This window comes from Neopsephotus bourkii, unplaced genomic scaffold, assembly GCF_033783945.1.
Source record: "Neopsephotus bourkii isolate Nb327-2 ecotype Australia unplaced genomic scaffold, CSIRO-AGI_Nbou_v1 NB_272, whole genome shotgun sequence".
Lineage (NCBI taxonomy): Eukaryota > Metazoa > Chordata > Aves > Psittaciformes > Psittacidae > Neopsephotus > Neopsephotus bourkii.
In genome coordinates this window covers 955039-973816 of record NW_026900781.1, presented here as the reverse complement: position 1 = coordinate 973816, position 18778 = coordinate 955039, and the positions used below count along the sequence as shown (strand labels likewise).

The 18778-nt window shown below is 38.4% G+C and overlaps 1 protein-coding gene across 3 annotated transcripts in view; it reads right to left on the bottom strand.

Moving 5' to 3' along the window:
• Nucleotides 1–18778, bottom strand: part of LOC133208464 (collagen alpha-1(XV) chain-like) — a 113702-nt gene that overhangs the window by 51497 nt on the left and 43427 nt on the right. For all 3 annotated transcript variants that reach the window (XM_061346327.1, XM_061346326.1, XM_061346328.1), the window contains exons 8-15: nucleotides 17928–18056; nucleotides 15441–15503; nucleotides 11480–11557; nucleotides 9230–9292; nucleotides 7855–7980; nucleotides 5062–5124; nucleotides 2601–2636; nucleotides 1936–2088 (exon numbers count right to left, since the gene is read on the bottom strand). In XM_061346327.1, the coding sequence (XP_061202311.1) occupies nucleotides 1936–2088; nucleotides 2601–2636; nucleotides 5062–5124; nucleotides 7855–7980; nucleotides 9230–9292; nucleotides 11480–11557; nucleotides 15441–15503; nucleotides 17928–18056 (711 nt within the window). The remainder of the gene's footprint in view (nucleotides 1–1935; nucleotides 2089–2600; nucleotides 2637–5061; nucleotides 5125–7854; nucleotides 7981–9229; nucleotides 9293–11479; nucleotides 11558–15440; nucleotides 15504–17927; nucleotides 18057–18778) is intronic.

Here is an 18778-nt window from a genome sequence, read left to right as displayed (position 1 = left end):
CTAAAGAACTGGCAGACCACAGTGCTGCCTTAACAGATGGCAGGGGTGGGCATCCAAAAGATCAGCTACAACTAGCAAGCCTGTTAACAGCTATGTTCCTTTCAGGGAAATGACGATCATGCTGATTCTGTTAGGACTAGATGAAGTCCAAGATGATGCCAGTCAAGATACTGTTTCTGCAGTCAGAGCTGGGATCCTTCTATGTTTGTGTCCATAAAACTGGGGACTACCTGTTTCCACTCTCTTCTGCTTATCTGCTAACTTTCTTCCTCTGAGACATAGGTATCAGGAGTAACAGAATTTGGTCCTAAATACCTATGTACAGGGGAACTCTGGTGGCACAATGAGGCAAAGTTGGCTTCTATTCAAATAATACAAATGGGGAAGACTGGAGAATCTCTTAACGCTGAATCCTCAAGGATCACAGAAGATGACTGTAAGTTAGACAAGCCAACATCCTGGGCTAAAACTCAGACCAGGACTAGGATGAAGCTGTGGCTTACCATTGTCCTTATCCCATTCTGAGACAAGTACATATTTATTCAGTAGAAGAGTCTACACTAGCCTTTACAGTGTGCCTAAGTTAAGGCAATAGTGTTTGTATGCTTAGACTTTATGCTATTCCTTGCTAACAATTACAGTGCTGGTCATTAAGAACTTGTGAACTGCTGGAGAGATTTTTCATCCATTAAAAGCCACTGATATCAGCAAGATTATTAACCAGTAATGTATATAGTACAATATTATTTAGCTGGACATCAGAAATCAGAATATGTCTCTAAACAAGAATTAGTGGTCACCTCTGTTCTTGGAGTACTCGAAGTGTCTCTAGAGTAAGGAAAAAAGAAATACAAAAAGAGGCAAATCCTGGAGAAACGTGTGTGAGTAAACTGGTATATTTTAAACAGAACTTTACTGCAGCAGTTCTACAGATGACCACAGTTTCGGTTAGATGTTGTTTACTTCTCTGCTGAAACTGCCCTCAGTTCCTATGCAAACTTGTACTATATCCCATGATGTAAAACCATGAAAACCCTGGAAAGACTTTCCTGAGTTAAGCAGCTAAATTACAAACGAAAAATGCATGGAAATATTAAAAAAGATGACTCATATGTCAATGCTGATGTAGGCAATTTTCCAGCCTCTCTTCATAAATATGTTAATGCAGCAGCTCTTGCTCTTGAACTTGAGCATGCTCCCTTTGCCTTTCTTTTCCGCAAAGCAGCTTTTTGCTCTGAAAGCATCATCTAAGTGAGAAGTTCTCTCAAAAGTCATGTTAAACTCAGTTTAAGCTGGCCAGATATCATATTTTAAAGTGATGAAGGTATTATTTTCAGAAGCAGACAGAGTAGCATCTGGATTTGTCATTCTTTTGGTTTGGTTTGTTGGTTTTGGGGTTTTTTTAATAGAACACTTTTCCTCTGAGTAGAACAGACCATGAGGTCAGAAATGTCCAACATCTGTCTCTGTTATTTACATGCTTCATAAGTGACATGCCTAAACTAAACTTGTACCCTCAAGAATGAGTGAGGGATGTCATAGCTTAAGGGGGACCTGCAGTTTGATTTCAACAAATACTGACAGGTCTCTATGCGTATTTAAATCATTGCTTTAAATTATTTACATGAAAAAATAAAGTGTTGAAGATTTCCCTTGTAGTACAGTATTTGATTATTTTTCGTTAGCAATGATGTAAGAATCAAAAATAGCATCTGAACACTGTTACTACTGAATAGTTTCATGAAAATTGCCCCAAGAAGTCCATTAATTCCATAGTCTAGCATGGTCAGTTATATGGTCAAATGAAAAAGGAATTGTAGGCAGATTTCAGTCTTGAGCAAATTACTGTCATCCGTCATCAGCTCAGCTTTGAGCTTTCCTTCCTCTGGAGGAAGTAGATCCATAGTCACTACAAACCCCATGACAGCAAAATACCTCAAATCCCAGACTGTAGCTGAGTCCTGGGGGTCCAGGAGGTCCAGGGGGCCCAGGGGGGCCGGGAGGTCCTGGTGGTCCAGGTTTTCCAGGAGACCCAACAGCACCTGCTTCTCCTTTAGGGCCTATTGATCCAGTGTCTCCAGTATCGCCCTAAAATAAAAGGTCAATCTATTGGTAAACAGAACATGAATAAGTAAATGCAAGTAGAATCACAGAACCATAGAATGTTTTGGGTTGGAAGGGACCTTAAAGATCATATAGATCCAACCTCCCTGCCATGGGCAGGGATACCTTTCTCAGAGCGCCATCCAACTTGGCCTTGGACAGTTTCAAGAAGGCGGCATCCCCCTGATCATATTCCTGGCTCTCCCCTGGAGCCACTCAAGCAGGTGCATGTCTTTCTTACTTTAGGGCTCCCAGAGCTGAACAGATTACTGCAGGTACTGCAGGGAGGGTCTCATGAGAGATGAGGGAAAAATCACCTCGCTCAACATCTTGGCCACACTTCTTTGAGAAGTACGTTGGTCAACTGAGAAGCCAAATTTGCCAATTTCGTTAGGTTTCACAATAATAAACTTTTATGCTTCTCACACCTTTTCAGTAACATGTTTTATTACAGTGATACCGTTATCCCATAAAGACACTATTTTTATTATTTTTACCTTTGGACCAGCAGAACCAGGAAGTCCTTTATCACCCTGTAAAAGAAAACCAATCCTAATTACTTACAGTAAGAGCATTAGACACACAACAAAACCACACTTATAGTATTGTTTCTTAATTAAAATGTCCACAGATTTCTTTGTTGTTTAATTTGATGCCATAATGTTCTTTACAGGAAACATTAGACATAAGAAACCATTGTCTTCTTACTTAAAAGAAAAAAATCTGTAATTCAGGAGTTACAACAACAAATGAATAGCTCTGGTCTGGTATGCAGTCAGGATGCAATCTTGTATTTCAGTTATTTCTGCAGATTCTGTGTCTGGAGCACATAGAATTAAACATTGAGGGTCACATCCTCATGCTTCTGAACTTAAATGTAAAACTCTCATGGGATATCACAGAATGAGAAACTGATCCCACACAATTTGTCTAGGGCATCATTCCAAATAAGCGATATGATGACTAATATGATTTTAAGGTTCCTCTACAGCAATCAAGTTATTTGATTTGCTTTTTTACTTCACTTAGGTACTGTTTTTTCCACTTCTAGTTCTTGGAGTAAACAGAAATTCACAGCGTGCAAATACTTCTTTTCCAAGTTGCACTAAATCTAACAGGATTAACTTTTATACTGGCAAGCTCCTGTCCTTACTCATTCAATAGAAATATTGCTCAAGTGAGGTATGAAAAAAATGAGTAAGGACCAGGATTAAAATGATAATGTTTTCTTCCAAAAGTAATGGCAAAACCCCCACCAAATTACACTCCAAGGAGTAAACTGACTTTATTTTCAATGCAGCCTGCAGTTTCCCCCCATAATCTTCTCTGGATTAATCTGGAATAATGATTAAATGTAGAAATTGTGATATAGGTTAAATCAAGGTTTTTAGTAGAAATTGAAAAATATTGTTATCCCAAGATGTTGGGGATTTTATTGAGCAGGTGCAAATATGTGGTGCCCCAATTCTAATTAAAATTTTATCAAATATCCACAATGCAGAAAACAGGCTTAGAGAGGTTTTGAGTTTTTTGAGGTTTTGTCCTTGCTTTTTGAGGATTATGCACTTTCTGAAAATTTTATCTTTCTTCCAATTACTTTTCTTGTTAGTGTTTTCCTATAATATGTGAGTCAGGACCAATTAGTTTTAGCTAGACTTCTTTCTATTCTTAGACTTCTTTATACAAAACACATGCCACTGATTACAATGAACACAAGATTTTGATGTCTGCTTATACACTGCATCTTCTTGACAGTTACTAGTTCCAATGTGTGCTGCAGTTTTACCAACCTCAGGCTTTTGTAATCACAACTCAGATTCTTCAATCTCCAGAGAAGAATTTTTTTAAAAACCCTCTTGTAATTAAAAAAAAAAAAAATCTATATAAAAATCAATATTCTGGCCATTTCATTTCTTTTACAGTGTGTCAACTTTCAGTGTACACGTGGGAATGTATTTTCAAGATCTTGTAAATGGACAGTGATTCTAAAGCTCAATAGAAATTTTCCTGGAGTTTTTGTCTCTATCTTCTCTACAACCTTCTTGAAGTGGGGTACAAAAAACTGGATTCAGTATTTCAAATACAGACTCAACAGTCCTTATTAATTAAATGGTTATAATTATGTCTTTATATCTGTTGGGCATGCTTTTACCTCTCTTTCACCAGATTAAATGGTTTGAGTTTCTTCAGCCTCTCCTCATTAGTCATGTACTCAAGGCCCCTGCCTATCTCCATAGCTCTTTCTGCTGCAGTCTCTGTCTTGTCCACATTCTTCTTGAAGTTGGGTGCAAAAAACTGAATGCAGTAATTTGGGCAAACTTTAAAAAAAGAGTGGCAGTCTTGCAATATGTAGTTTCTGGTTCTATGGCAACACAAGAAAATCTGTCTTCTGGATGCTATGATCCCTTGCTTTCATCTATATGTTCCCCACTCCTCCCCTTTTTCTGGCTAAAGTACTCATCTGATCATGCATAAAGCCAAACAGTGCAGCAAGTGAACAGAAAACTAAGTAACCCTTGGCTGCCAGGTTAGGATCCTGAAATGTCTAATTAAGAGTTGAAGGAAGGCTGAAACTGCCACAGATGTGGAAGTGGCTTATCCTACCTGGGGGCAGCAGCAGTGGAGTAGTCAGCAGTTAAGGCAAATATGGGCTGCTGCAAGGTGATATGCTGTCAGTCTGTGCCAGTCTGGACTACCTGGAGTTTTCTTTCTCCCCCATAGTAGCTCATTTTGAATTGTGAATACTGCATGCTGCAGAAAATGAGACTGTACCCAACAGGGAATTCTGGATTTCTGAATATGCCTTTTGAGATACATTCTAATAAGCTATTAGCAGCTCTATTCAATTAAAACCAATTGAAGCCAGCCAACACTGCATTGCAGGGACAATTATTTATGATTTTTTCGTCCTAGAACTGACAAAGATTTTCCATTGAAGTGGAAGCAAGACAGACTTACCTTTTCTCCCTTCTGTCCTGGTGGGCCAGCCACTCCATCAAGACCAGGAGGACCTTGAGGACCCTGTAGATGTAAAGCAGGGTAAATCTATAAAGTATCAAGACATATAAAATATATACATCTGTAGAGATGTAAATCTAAAGCAGATGCCGTGAGAGTGCATGCATGTAAGTATTTTCGATCAACTGATGATACAGCATTATAAAAGACTAATGTGCAGCATCAGGTAGCATATAACACCATTAAGTTCTATCAATCATTTGTATTTCTTGTCTTTAGAGTTTTCCTTTGTATCAAAAACCATATCTAAATATATTTCAAACAATATCTATATAAAAGTATAAATGAATGACAAAATAATACAAAATAATATAAACAAGCATAATGTAATTATACAGTTAGCATGAAAAATAATGGGGCTATCCAAGCAGGTTTTGACATTATTACTACAGATATGATGGGGGTTGATGGTGGCACACCTGCTGTCTACACTTTTGGCAACCTCAGTGTCAGACAAGGACTAGCTGAGAAAATGTTGGTATTGACAAAGTCAGAAAGTGGACCAGGTTTTCTGTGTGCTGCAGTTTAATTTCGCCCTGAGACACCTATTTTTAGCTCTCCATCCAACTGTGTTGTATCCATGACAGCATGCATTTGAGTGAGCAGTCCAGCTGGGAAAAAATGGTTTTGTAGGGTCAACCAGTCAATCTGTGAAGTATTGAAGTCCAGCCCTCAGTAACTATGCATGCAAGAAAGGAAACAGTTAGTTACATACGTATTTGTATGCTCTGTGCTTTTTTCAGTTTGGCTCTGAGAGCCTTTCATTAAGTTTACAGGTGTGCATTCTGGCCTCTGAGAGTTTTTATTCATTTATTTATTCATCTGTTATAAGGAAGGATATGTATGGCTGCAGAAGGAGATGGAAAACATTTTCCTCTGGTGTTTTCAGAATGGTCACAAAGGCCTCATTTTCCCTGTACTCCTTAACTCCTCCCTCTTCCATTTTTCCCTTTGGATGCACTGTATATGATAAAATAACTAATCAATTCTTTTCAATATGAAAAGGAAATATTTTCAGTATGCTTCAAGCACAATCATGTTGTATTTTGCCATGATTGCATAGACACAGGAAAATTAGAAGATAGATTGGGCTAACAACAATAATTGTTCAGATTTTAGTGACTATTTTCCCTTAACTGTTTAGCAATTTTAAGTTTCATTGCTCCATAATTGCTTGTTTCCTTTATAGCTTTTGAGTAGTCTCTGTCATGTAGCTAGCAAGCAACACTTGGAGATTTGTTACCCACTTCAGGGTGTATTCTTTCATTTGTGAACTACTTTTAAAAAATTACCATAGAAAATATCCATATACAATGTCATGACGCACTTGAGTTTCATGTAGCATTTAGGAAATATGTGTTTAATCACATCAATATCACATCAGTATCAGATGCAATGCGGAGCAGTTAGAGAAGCAGTTATTTCCCATTGCAAAAGGAAGCCTTTACCCAGACATTTCCAAGACACACTTCTCATCAGGAGAGATGTTATGTTACAAAGTTCTTGATTTAGGAGGAACTTCAGCCTGCACGCAGCTTCAAGTAATTGACTACTCTTTTGAAATTAGGATTTGCAACTGAATTTAATTACACAACTATTTCAAAGTGTTACTGAATGAGGATTCCAATAAAAAATTTTTTTCTATCATTAAATTTTGCTTTTACTGATCCTAGACTCTTTGTATTTTTTTCTTTTTTTTTTTTTTTTTAGAATTTTTAGCTAAACATAAAGAAAAACATGGGAAAACATGCCTAGTCATGGAGCAGACTGCTTCTGATAGCAAAGCCTTAAGATGCTAAGAGTCTTCATTTCACTAAAATATGCTTTTCCATATATGAGCACTGGGGAGCAACACTGAACTTACATTAGAGGGCAGAAGACCTATAATTATTTTCTAAGGATACTGTGGTTCTGAAAATACTGTGGTTCTGAGAAATGTTTCCAAAATAGGCATTTTCATGACAGGTCTCTGCAGGACTTTTTAGAATGCTTGACACTCTCCTAAATCCCAGAGGATGTGTTTTTTTTGCTAGGTCTAAGCCACTCATTCAGTGACAAAACAGCTTACCTTCAGACAATTAAAATACAAAGTAAGGTAATTAATTGAAAGCAAGAAAAGACTAGCTGGGTTTTGCGTTTATGTAGAAAAGCTATGCCTTTTTCCTAGTTATATTATAGAACGACTTCTGTTCATGTTTAAAGTGAGACAAGAGGTACAATGAAGCATATGCCTAAACTGTTTCAGTGCCATGGTCTAGCACTTGCCATTCTCTTATTCTGAAGTATTCACAGCACTTAGTGGGAGTGTTTCTATGTATCTGAAGAAGAAGAAGGAGATTTCCTAAAGGAGGATATTTATTTAATTCAATTTATGCTAAAAATTCCCTGCAGATTAGTTAAGTGATTTAGCAAACTTCATTTTCTGGAAAGCAGAACAGGAAAAGTAATCCTTAGCCTTATGCAGTGTTGGTAAAAACATCCTTACTTTTTATTTATTCTGGTCCAGATTCACCAGTATGTCTGCCAAATGTACATCCTGCTGTGGAGTAATATGCTTTGGTTAACTAGACATTTATTTTTTTATTCTTTTTAATAAAAAGTATGCATAAAATCCAAGCTCTTACATTAAAAATATTCTGCAATATTATTAAGAATTTTATGGGCTGTAAGACTTAGCACTTAGCGTTGTAGGACAGAAACAACATTAATATTTGTGCATAAATGTGTACTCACCTCAGGGCCTTCTTCACCAGAAGCTCCGTCTTCCCCTGGTGACCCAGGAGGTCCTACACCTGAATCGGGTGCTGGCTTTCCTGGAAGACCAGGCTGTCCGGGAGGCCCTGGTGGCCCAGGAGGACCCTTGAAAAATCAGTATCATTGTTAGAAATGACCCTAGCCAGGTTCATTTGTATATACATGGAAGAGGAAAAGCTCACACAGACAGATTCATAAAGCTATCAGCTTGAGTTACCGTTTGCCTTCTGCTTCATTAAGAATCAATTTTATATTCAAAGATACACACTTCACCTAGGGTCACACTGACCTCCTCCATCCTTGCTCTCTGAATTATGCCACCTCACCTTATGGCATGCACAGAAAGCAGGAAGTTAAAAACCAAAATATTCTGTCGCAGCTCTCCTTAGTGCAGTAAAGACCTTAGAGATTTACCAGTGATCGACCCAATGTTAAGCTTAACCAAAATGAAATTAAGCAATCACTGAGCACAGGAACCGATTAGTTTTTTCTCTGTTTATTTCAAAGGGTTTCTTGATGCTGTTGCTGCAGCACTGAGAATATGTACTCATGGTCAAGATCTCACTGTGGTAAGTGCTGTAAAAATGGCATTTGCTCCAAACATCTATCCTGTGTAGATACGAACATTTAAATTTAATAAAATGAATGAAATAAGTTACTTGAAGAGAAATAGTATGTTTATAAATACTCTTTCTCACATACAAGTCCATCCTTGTTACTGGTTGCATTAGCAGGCAAACATGGACAGTTTGAAATTTTGGGGCATGGCACTCCTTCCCAGGGACAGAAGTCTGATATTCCATGTTACACAGCCCAGAGAACCTCACTCAGGAACATGTACATGAAAATCTTACTAACATGCACTAAGCCAAAGCATCCCTCTCTACTATCTAGCCTTCATGCGACAGTGTTAAAATTCTTCACAAGGGCAAGGATACAATGAAGTTCAAATTGCCATTAAAATGGATCAAGAGTGTAAGTTGTAGTGTAAAATATTTCATACAGACATACTTAATTTTTAGAACAGGTATTACCAATTAAAGAAAGCAAAGAATAGTGTAATTTCCATCTCTCTCCTCTTTAATGTCTTCTCAGAATCAGATTAAAAGCATGTTCTCATTTTAAAAAGTCCTTTTGCTTTTACTTCTTTGTTGTCCTCTTCCTTTCTCATACTTCTTCCTCACTCACATACACTTAGGCCTTTTCAGATCTTGAAATGAAACCCTACATTTTTGGATGCTGTGAATTAAGCATGTATAAAATTTGCATTGTGAAATAGACCTTCTACAATCTAGATTAGGAAAGAAAACCTCTTTATTATGCTAATGAGAAATAAACATCAGTATATACTTACTCTTAAAATCTCGGTTTCTCCATCAATGTCTCCTGAACCCGATTCTTCAGGTTCCAGTGTATTCTGAAATTAGGGGAATTCCATTTTAAAATACTGCTACTAAAGTTACAAATGAAAGTATCACTTGACAATTACAGCAAATACAATTATAGTCAATATCCCTGCAGCAGACTGTCATAAATTGTGAAAATTGTAATACAAGAAAAACATTTCAGCCCTGTTTCTGGTGTTTTGGACCATTGCGATGTCCAAGTGGAGATCAGTAACAAGTGGTGTCCTTCAGACATCAGCACTGAGATTGATCGTGTTTGACATCTTTGTCGGCAACATGGGCAGTGGGTTTGAATGACCCTCAGCAAGTCTGCCGATGACACAGAGCTATGTGGTGCTACCTGCCTAAAAAAACGGCCACTGTTTTCTAGATTATGCCTCTTAGGTCAAAACCCAAATTCTAAGATTCCTACAACATGAACCTAAAGAGGCAGTTTATAAAGGCAAATTAATAAAGCATTCTCTAAAATGTTTTGTTAGAAAACAGTTTGGGTTTAGTATTGCAATCTAGTTGTACTCATCTATAGGACAATCTCATAGACCCAAGCTTCTTCAGCTTTCAACAATCTTCCTATATTGTGGAACCTATAGCGAAAACTATAGGCAGCATACATACTGTCAACATTTTTTTTTTAAACGTCCAAAGAAAAAGAAGTATTATTTATGGAAAATTTGCCATCCTGTAGTTTCTCGGCACAGTATATATAGCAAGGTGAAATGAAGTCCAGTTATCTGTTTTTATAAAACTCTCTGTGAAAGTTTCATAGAACTCATAATTTCAAAAATTAAAAGAATAAACCAAGATGCACTGGAATGGGTTGCCCAGGGAGCTTGTGAATGCTCCATCCCTGGCAGTGTTCAAGGCTAGGTTGGACGAGGCCTTGGGTAATATGGTTTAGAGTGAGGTGTCCCTGCCCATGGCTGGGGGGTTGGAACTAGATGATCTTAAGGTCCTTTCCAACCCTAACTATTCTATGATTCTATGTGCAACAAACTCGGCTGTTGAAGTAAGACTTTTTACATGCGAGTTCTACCACATTTAAAATGAAATGTCATCTCATATAAAAGTAAATTAATTACAAATTCCCGTTGCAAATTCTTGATGAATTTCATAGCTGTGTATGCTTTGTAAACTACAACCCAAAGTGCACTGAGATCTAGTACCCAAATCAGTTATAGTAGTACCAAAGCTAATGTTTCTAAAGCACAGGAGTATGGGATGCATTCCGTGACTGCATTGAGACTTCCTTCACTCGAGAATAAGAAGTCTTGAATCTTGCTATCACAGACAACAGGAGCGTAAAGGTGGTGCAGGACCTGGTGTTCACTGCTACATTTAAAGAAGTAGTTGGGTGAGAAAAGGTGTTGGATTGGAAGACTTTGCCCTAGTGATCTGAAGCTGTCTTCAAGTCAGGATCAGTGGAGGTTAAACAGTGCAGGCTTTCATAACACTGTTACTCTACTTCAATGCTACAAAAGCAGATTGGTACAATTTAGCAGACCCTAGATCAGGGAAATACATAATCCAGTTTGGTCACTGAAATATAAGCTATCTTGTTAAATACTCACAATACCCAGTGTGACAGGTAGTTTTGTTTAAAAGTCCACTGCAGGACTTCACTGCTGTTAGTGGTGGGCTGTGTCTATGTGTAAAGTCAAGTGTCACACCATGAACTGAAAATTCTTTTTAAGCTGCATATACAGGTATCCTCATGGAAACAGTGGGAAAGTTCTGAGTACAGAAAAGAGATGAAGCTGAAACATATTCTTTAACACTGCCTAAGTACTGAACATTCAATATATAAACACTGTCACCATGCTGGTATGCATTGTAGTAGTTAATGACAACAAATGTAAGCGACTGTCAAACCATTTCTCTGTCCAGTAAAGGGAAGAAATTAATAATTCAGATTTATAATGCTTTTTTTAAGGAAACTTTGGTCTGTTATTCTCACATATATTATTGATCTTGCCTAGGAGAGAACACACATTGACTGGATTTCTAAAATGTGAATATTGGGTGTTTACGTAAATAACATTGCACATTAGCCAGACATTTATTTGCACTTCTCCATGAGTGTTTTAGAAAACATGATTATCTCTGTAGCAGTCAGGCTACTTTCCCAGAGGAAACCTCCTACTGAGTTCTGGATTCCTCCATGGTAAGCTGAGCTCAGTGACAGAATCCCAAATACTCACTAATCCTCTGGAAGAAGCAGATGGTCCTGCGGGTCCTGGTGGTCCAGGGGGTCCTGGCAATCCCTCACCAGGATCACCCTAAAACAGGAATGAAGATAAATCAACAAGGACTTAATCATGTAAATGCAGAGCAGGATTTTTCAGCACTGGCTGCAGCCTGCGTGGATTTCTAGTCGCAAGAAATAACAAATGTGTCTGCTTTGATGCTATGAGCAGAGTTGAACTTTGTTAATTTCTAATACAAGCTCCCAAGAAACATGATCTTTGTATTGGCAAAGGAAGAAAGGACTTCGCCCTTTCTAGCTTCTGCCATGATTTTGCCAATGTGCAAGCAGCATTAACAGCATTAGACAGTATAACTATCTTGTCACAATGTTTTACTGTTGGTCTTGCATTTTTAAGGTACATTTTAGGCCCATCTCCCCATAAATAAGTAAGTAGAAAGTGTGTTCACACCATGGTACTGAATAAGTAATTTTTTCATGTCACTGGCACCATCTGTAATACTTTCTCCAGTACCACCATGTCATGATTATTCCATGTGTTGACCTTTATCGGCTGCCAAGACAACAAAAAATCCTGCTCAGAACTGTGTCATTTTCTCTCATAATTACTACCATCTCTTCTACTTTGGCTTTCTTACATCACCCCTAACCTTTTGCTGAAGCTAGTTTGAAGGGCTTCTTCTTAAGATATTTACAACTTCTATTACATTTTCTGCTGGACTACAGAATTTTTCACTCAAGTCAGGACTGATGTTCTGTCTCAACTGCTTTAATCTAATTTGGAAGTGTTTTATTATGTACCTTTTCATTCTCAACTGTCTGTGTGCCTTTTTCAGGAGAATTCACTATGCAGTATTTGGCCTTTGTATTTTAAACTCTTTTGGGAGAAGGATGCATCTGCATCCCCTAAAATGGGGGCAATGGTTTCATAAGTAGCTGGCACTGCAAAACATTATGATTCCTTAATTATCCACATTGTTCTCATCATAGTATTGGCGCCCATTTAATTTCATTTTTTGAAGTCTTGTATACCTCTAAAAGTGATTGAGCCCGCTTTTTACCTAATACATCTATTGGAGGGAATGCCAGGAGAAAATGCAGTGCCTTCTTCTCCCTCCCTAGCTGTCTCACATTTCTTGCCTTTGGCATTCAATAACCACAGTTCACCATACTGATGAGTTCCTCAGTGTGCATTTTAGACATTCTTCCTACATGGGGATCCTGTTTTCAGGAAAGACGTACATTTAGAGGCAAAGAAAGAGCGATGTAACTGTTCAATTCCCAGAGTTTCTCTCAACACTGGGAGTGAAAAGCTCAGCTTTCCCTCTACCCATGCTTTCACATAGCACAGATTGCTGCCCTCCATACTGACACTGCAGAGCTGTAAGGTGTGACCTCTTTCCCACTTTGCACCAGGAGCAGAGAAAACAGACTGTTTTCACTGAGCTTTCTCAACAGGGTGGAAGTCATAGAGACATAACTAACACTGTTAGCCAGCCTCTACTGATCTATGCTTTACCCTCTGACCTGCAAATTTGTCATCTGGACTTATTAGCACTTCATGTTCTCTAAATGCATATGTTCCGTTAATAGCAGGAAACACCGAGTTTTACCTGCCTCTTGATCACTTGCCCTTTACGCTTGAGAATTCATTAGATAAATGTATTCATTAATTTCTTTGTTCCCTGTGGCTTTGTCAAATGGTTCCTATAGTGATACTTCAGTCATATTCACAGAGAATGTGTTTAGTTAATTTCGGGTTATTTTCACTGTCTGCCAGCATGTTCATTTACAGGTACTTTTCATTCATTTTAACATATCCTTTGCTTTTTTTTTTTTTTTTTTTTCCAGTGAATATTACCTTAGCTCCTGCTAGAATTTTGTGCTTGTTTTCACTCAATTTCTTCCAAATGTGTGTACTACAAGAAAGAAAAATCCCTCCCGCTTAGATCACAGTCATGCCTTGGAAACCTAATTGTATCCATTCCCAAAGAGCATCTCATCTCACTGTATCTCTGTCATCCTTCCTGACAAAGCCCTGACAAAAACCTGCAAAAACTTAAGGTATAAATGAAGGCCCATTGGAGAGCCATTAGGAGTTAATTCTCCTTGGAGCAGCAGGCCTGCAGTCTCCCCTTGGGTCAGGACACCATTCAAAATAAGTCTTTGAGGTTGAGAGCCCTCCCTTTTTAAGTGAGCAATTGCACATTTTGGATCATTTGCCATACATTTTAAGAATCAGAAGTGGTAGTGACAAATCCTAGAATAATTTAGATTGGAAGAGACCTTCAAAGGTCATCAAGTCCAACCCCTCTGCTATGAGCAGGGATATCTTCAACTAGATCAAGTTGCTCTGACATGTGACATCCCAAATGAGTAGCTGATGTTGGTGGAGCTTTAACTGAATTTGAACAATAATTTTTATTTAGCCTCAACTTATTGGTTCCTTGACAGCAAGGCCCACAAGTGAAAAAGTGACAGGCCAGGTCCCTACTCTGCACTAGTATGTATCACCCCATTCATTCTCACCTTTCCATTTTCAATTGGAAGAACCAAAAATGGGCAGGTGGATCTTGCTACTCTTCCTCAAATTTAAGTAGTATTATGCTGAAAAAGAACTGTCTTTAGAGAGCATAACTGGTTTGAATTTTTTTTGTGTGCATACATCAGTTCTTCAAGCTCTGCTCACCCTACTAGCATAACAGGTCCTAGGAAATCACACTGACCAGGCTGTGTGTCTTCTTGCTTGTCCTGCTTTCTGCTGCAGGAATTGGGTCTGCTAAAATATAACCAAGAAAAAAGCTCTGCATATGAAGCTGTCAGTGTTCCTTAGTTCTTTTCAGTATGTTAATTTTTTTTAGTGCATTTGCTACACCTCTTTGAAGTATCACTTGGAAGTATTAATCCTGTTTTAAAAATGGAAAATGAAGTTTAAGATGTCTTTATTAAGATTGCCATGTTATCAGTAATAAATTACAGGCGTCTTTTCCTTCCAGATATAACCTTAGCTCACTGTGGCTAAGCTGCTACTCCTGCTGCCAAAAAATTATTTTTCTAATGCCTATTGTAATCAACAAAGTAAAGCTGGGGACTATTCTTTAGCCCTGAGGTCAGGAGAGCAAACTGGCTGTGTTTAGAGTACTTAGGTACCTGACCCTGGGGGTCCTTTCAGCTATGTTTAAAGCTAATGTTTTGAGTACGGGGTTTTGGTGCAATTTTCATGAAATCACATAAGAACTATACTGCAACTCATCTGCATGATGAGTATTTCAAAATAAAAAGCCTGCTGGAATAGCAGTGCAGGGGAGCATTTACAATGAACAGAGACAACCCGTGCACAGTGTCTTCTTGTAGCATACTGGGAACAGTTAACAAACAATGCTACTCATGGGTAGTGCTGAGGCATTATGAAGCCTGAATTGGTTTGGTAAACACATGAAACAAGTTATTAACTTAGCACTTGGACTTACTGGCTGAATACCAATTTTTGTGTACAACATGTGCTTTAATGATAGATTAATCCATTATCGCTCACTTTATCCTGGATGTGATACAAGTTGTTACTTCGGATGGTTTAACTCTTATTTTCATTATGTTAATTTCATAAGAGTAATATGATTATATTGCCTCTGTTAAATCACTTAGCCAGTGGAGTAAGTTGCACAGAACAGTTGTATATAACAATCGCCTTTGTTAAATGTTACATATATATTCCTTAGTTCTCCTGTGAAAGCTCAACCTTTTCTACAGCTGAAGTTAATTCATGTTCCTGAAAAATCCTTATGATTTCTATTATGGCTATCCTTCATGCAGATTCACGGGTGAGCAGCAGGATGTTTGAATTCTTCCTGTGTTTCCCTATTAATATTATTCTTTCTCTCAAACAGTACCAAATTAGCACTTGTCCAAGCATAAATGGGATCTGATTGATTGTTGGTTATTAACAGGACACATACCTTTTTCCCTTTGAGGCCTGCTTTTCCTTTCAGTCCTGGCAAGCCCTGAAGTCCATTTTTGCCCTAAAAGGAAGTAATTTTTTAAATTAGACATTATCGTTTATGCAGGTTGAAGACACTGTACAGAGGCTAGACATAAGGGTGCTAGGTTCTAACTCTTGTTTTGCACAGTGGGAGGAGATAGGGGACTTACACCTTTGCAGCTGGCAGTGCACAAAAACGTGCTTCACCAGATCTGCTTTGTCCACAACAAAGTGGCAGCGAAGCCTGTTTGGAGGATACAGAAAGACTTGGCAGTCTTCATTTGGATTTGACAGGTGAACCAGACATATCTGATGACAAATATTTTGAAAACTATAATGTTCCACTAGAACAAATAGGGACAGGCATCTGGAAAGTCCTCTTCAAATGTTCTGTCTCTTAGCCATTTACTTATCTAAGAGATAAGAAACTCTTCGTTTATTCTGAAGTTGCTGAGTATGCTTTCAGCAGGTGAATTCTGGGCTAACAAATTCCTCTTCCCTAACAACTTCCAAATTATGGGAAAATGGTCACTTGGAAGAAGCCTACTTTTAATTTCATTCAGAAGTGATAGTCAAAAGAGAGTATTTGCCACTACTGCAGACTGCTGCCTTGAGTGCACCAAATCATATCATTGGCATTAGCCTGTTCCCACCTTCTACTGAAATCCTTTTTGCCTTTGACCCACCTGAATATATCCAGTTCCTACCAAACAGAATGTTTCATGACAGGGAATGTGTGATACTACATAGGAATTTAAGCACATTTTCCATTCTAAACCTCAGGAGTCAAATTAATCTTAAATAACCTTTCCATATAAGTTTACCTTTTCTATATTTAACACACATGCCCTTAATATAGAGGCTGACCACTGGCTAGAAAAAAACTCCCACTAACTTAAAAGTCAGTGCTATTATAAAGTGGTGCTATTTGTAATTCAGTTAGGACATAGATGCATGAAGTGACAGCAACAGGTAAGAGTAAGGAAACAAAGAAGCCAGGTAGTAAAGCATCTGCAGAGGACAGATGTGCAAACAGCAGCTGAGACATTTATGGAATATGGATTTGTTATTGTGTGGGTTGCTGGGCAATACTTCACTGTGGAGGATGCATATACAATCTGTCAACGGCTTGTGGTAAACTGACGTATGAATGGGAGTCACCTGGAGAGGAGTGGAAGGAACATTACAGGAAGGTGACAGCAAATGTGAAAGAAGAAAGGGTAAAATAGAGGACTGCAGAGACAGGAAAGTGCAGTTGAATTACTGCTCAAGACTTGGGGGGTGAGAGGTACACCTGGAAAGTTAACAGCAGCTGAGGTTAGGAGCATGCAATATGGTAGCATGTGTGTCTGAAGAACATTGTTTTGGCCTGGAGGAGGTCTGGGTCTGAGTTTGTCCTTTTTTTTTGAAGTTCCTGTCTGAAACCAAACCAGACTCACCAGATCTGGACTCTTGCAGAGTTGCTTATAGCATGCCATGTCTCTTTCTTTATAACTGGGAAATCATAAATTTCTCTTAGAAACCTGGGTCCCCCTCTCTAGGCAACCTGAGGAAGTCAACTGCAGCACCAGAGCTGCCATCTAAAGAGAGGACATGAAGAAAGCACTTTGCTGCTTAAGCTTCCATGTAGCTGAGTCTCTGATAAAAAATGTTTTGTTTTGTTTTGTTTTCTTCAGTTAATCAAATATGCATGAAAGAGTACTTACAGGTAACCCATTTTTGCCAGGAGTGCCCTAAAATAAAACATCCTTGTTAGACAAGTAGATAAATCATGGTAACAAAGAAGCACAAAAGAGAAAAGCAACGAGCTATAGCTTGATGTGTCATGTAGTAACAAAACAACAAACCAGAACTGTAAGAAATACTGTCTCACAATGTGATCTATTTTTCACCTCTGTTTAGAATGATACAGATTTATAATTCTATACAATTTAGCATTATAGAATTATCATGGAATCATAGAATGGTTTGTGTTGGAAGGGACCTGCAAAGGTCGTCTAGTCCAATCCCCATGCATAGCCGTGTTTTACTGTATACATCTCATGCTGATGGTTCAGAAAGCTATGACATATGAAACATCCTGGATACACAGAAGCTACTGAAGGAGGCTTGAGAGTTCTGAAGCCCAGCAGCTTTGAACATGTTCAAATATGACAGTTGGGAGGGTGGTGTAGTACTGCAAAGGCTGCCCAAAGAGTACTGCTCTATGAATATTAGCACATCAGCACATCAGCTGCTTGCCTTGTGCTTTCTGATGATTGTCTCTCATCAACACTTTTATAGCTGCTGACACATCTGCAAAGCAGATACGACACTTCTTGATTTGATTTGGTGGCTCTAAGACCCCATCTTGCAGAAGTAAGACACTGTGCATGAGGTTGTGAAGTTTCAGCCCTTTATGCATGTGTGATGAGCGACCCTTTCTAAAATACACGAATTCTTTCAATAGACAGAAAACACTCACGGGCTGACCATGTTGTCCAAGTTTCCCTGGAGGTCCAGGAGGTCCTTGATCTTTTTTCTCCACATCTTCTTCTCCTGGCATTCCTGGAGATCCTGTGGACGCTCCCTCTCCTGCCTGACCTCTCTGGCCCTGTGCAATATAATGTGAAATATGAAAAAAGTGTTGCATTACTTTTTCCATTTTTCTCCTCTCTTCCCTCTCTCCTAGAGTTCCTGCTTTGTTCAATGCAGTCAGAAACCTGTTAGGCACCATACAGACAACATACTCCATTCAGTAAAGGCAGTCCATATTAAAGATCATTCATGCAAGTTTAAATAAATTGCTCACTGAGATGGAAAAAAATGAGAGCTGGTCACCCACATGCGAGTGACCATGGTCTAACTTCAGAGCTGCACAGTCTAAATCAATAATGTAACAAACTCAGTATGTCTGGGGAAAAAGTCATGAATGTTAAAAATGAAAGTTTAGGATTGCTTTAAACAAGTACTCTGAGATCTACAACTCTAACAAAAGAGTTTTATATATCCATTTTGGTTAAAAAAGAAAGTGATAGAAGAGGAAATGAGGAAACTGATAACAAAGAGTAAAAATGGACAACCAGCAAGAGCAAAAGATGTCTAAGGAACAAAATAAACCTTTTTGGTGGTGAAGCTCAGACTCTAATACATACTTAAATTAAAATCCAGTATAGATGATGGAACATTTAAGTCACCTTTGTATCGTATGTTGAAACAAGCACTAGGATTTGCTCACATTTTACAGCAGCAATTAAATATTTTGAGTTTCTTTAGTAACTAATGAAGCTAGGAGGCATGCAATACAGTAACTATCCAAGCATCAAGTAGGATGAC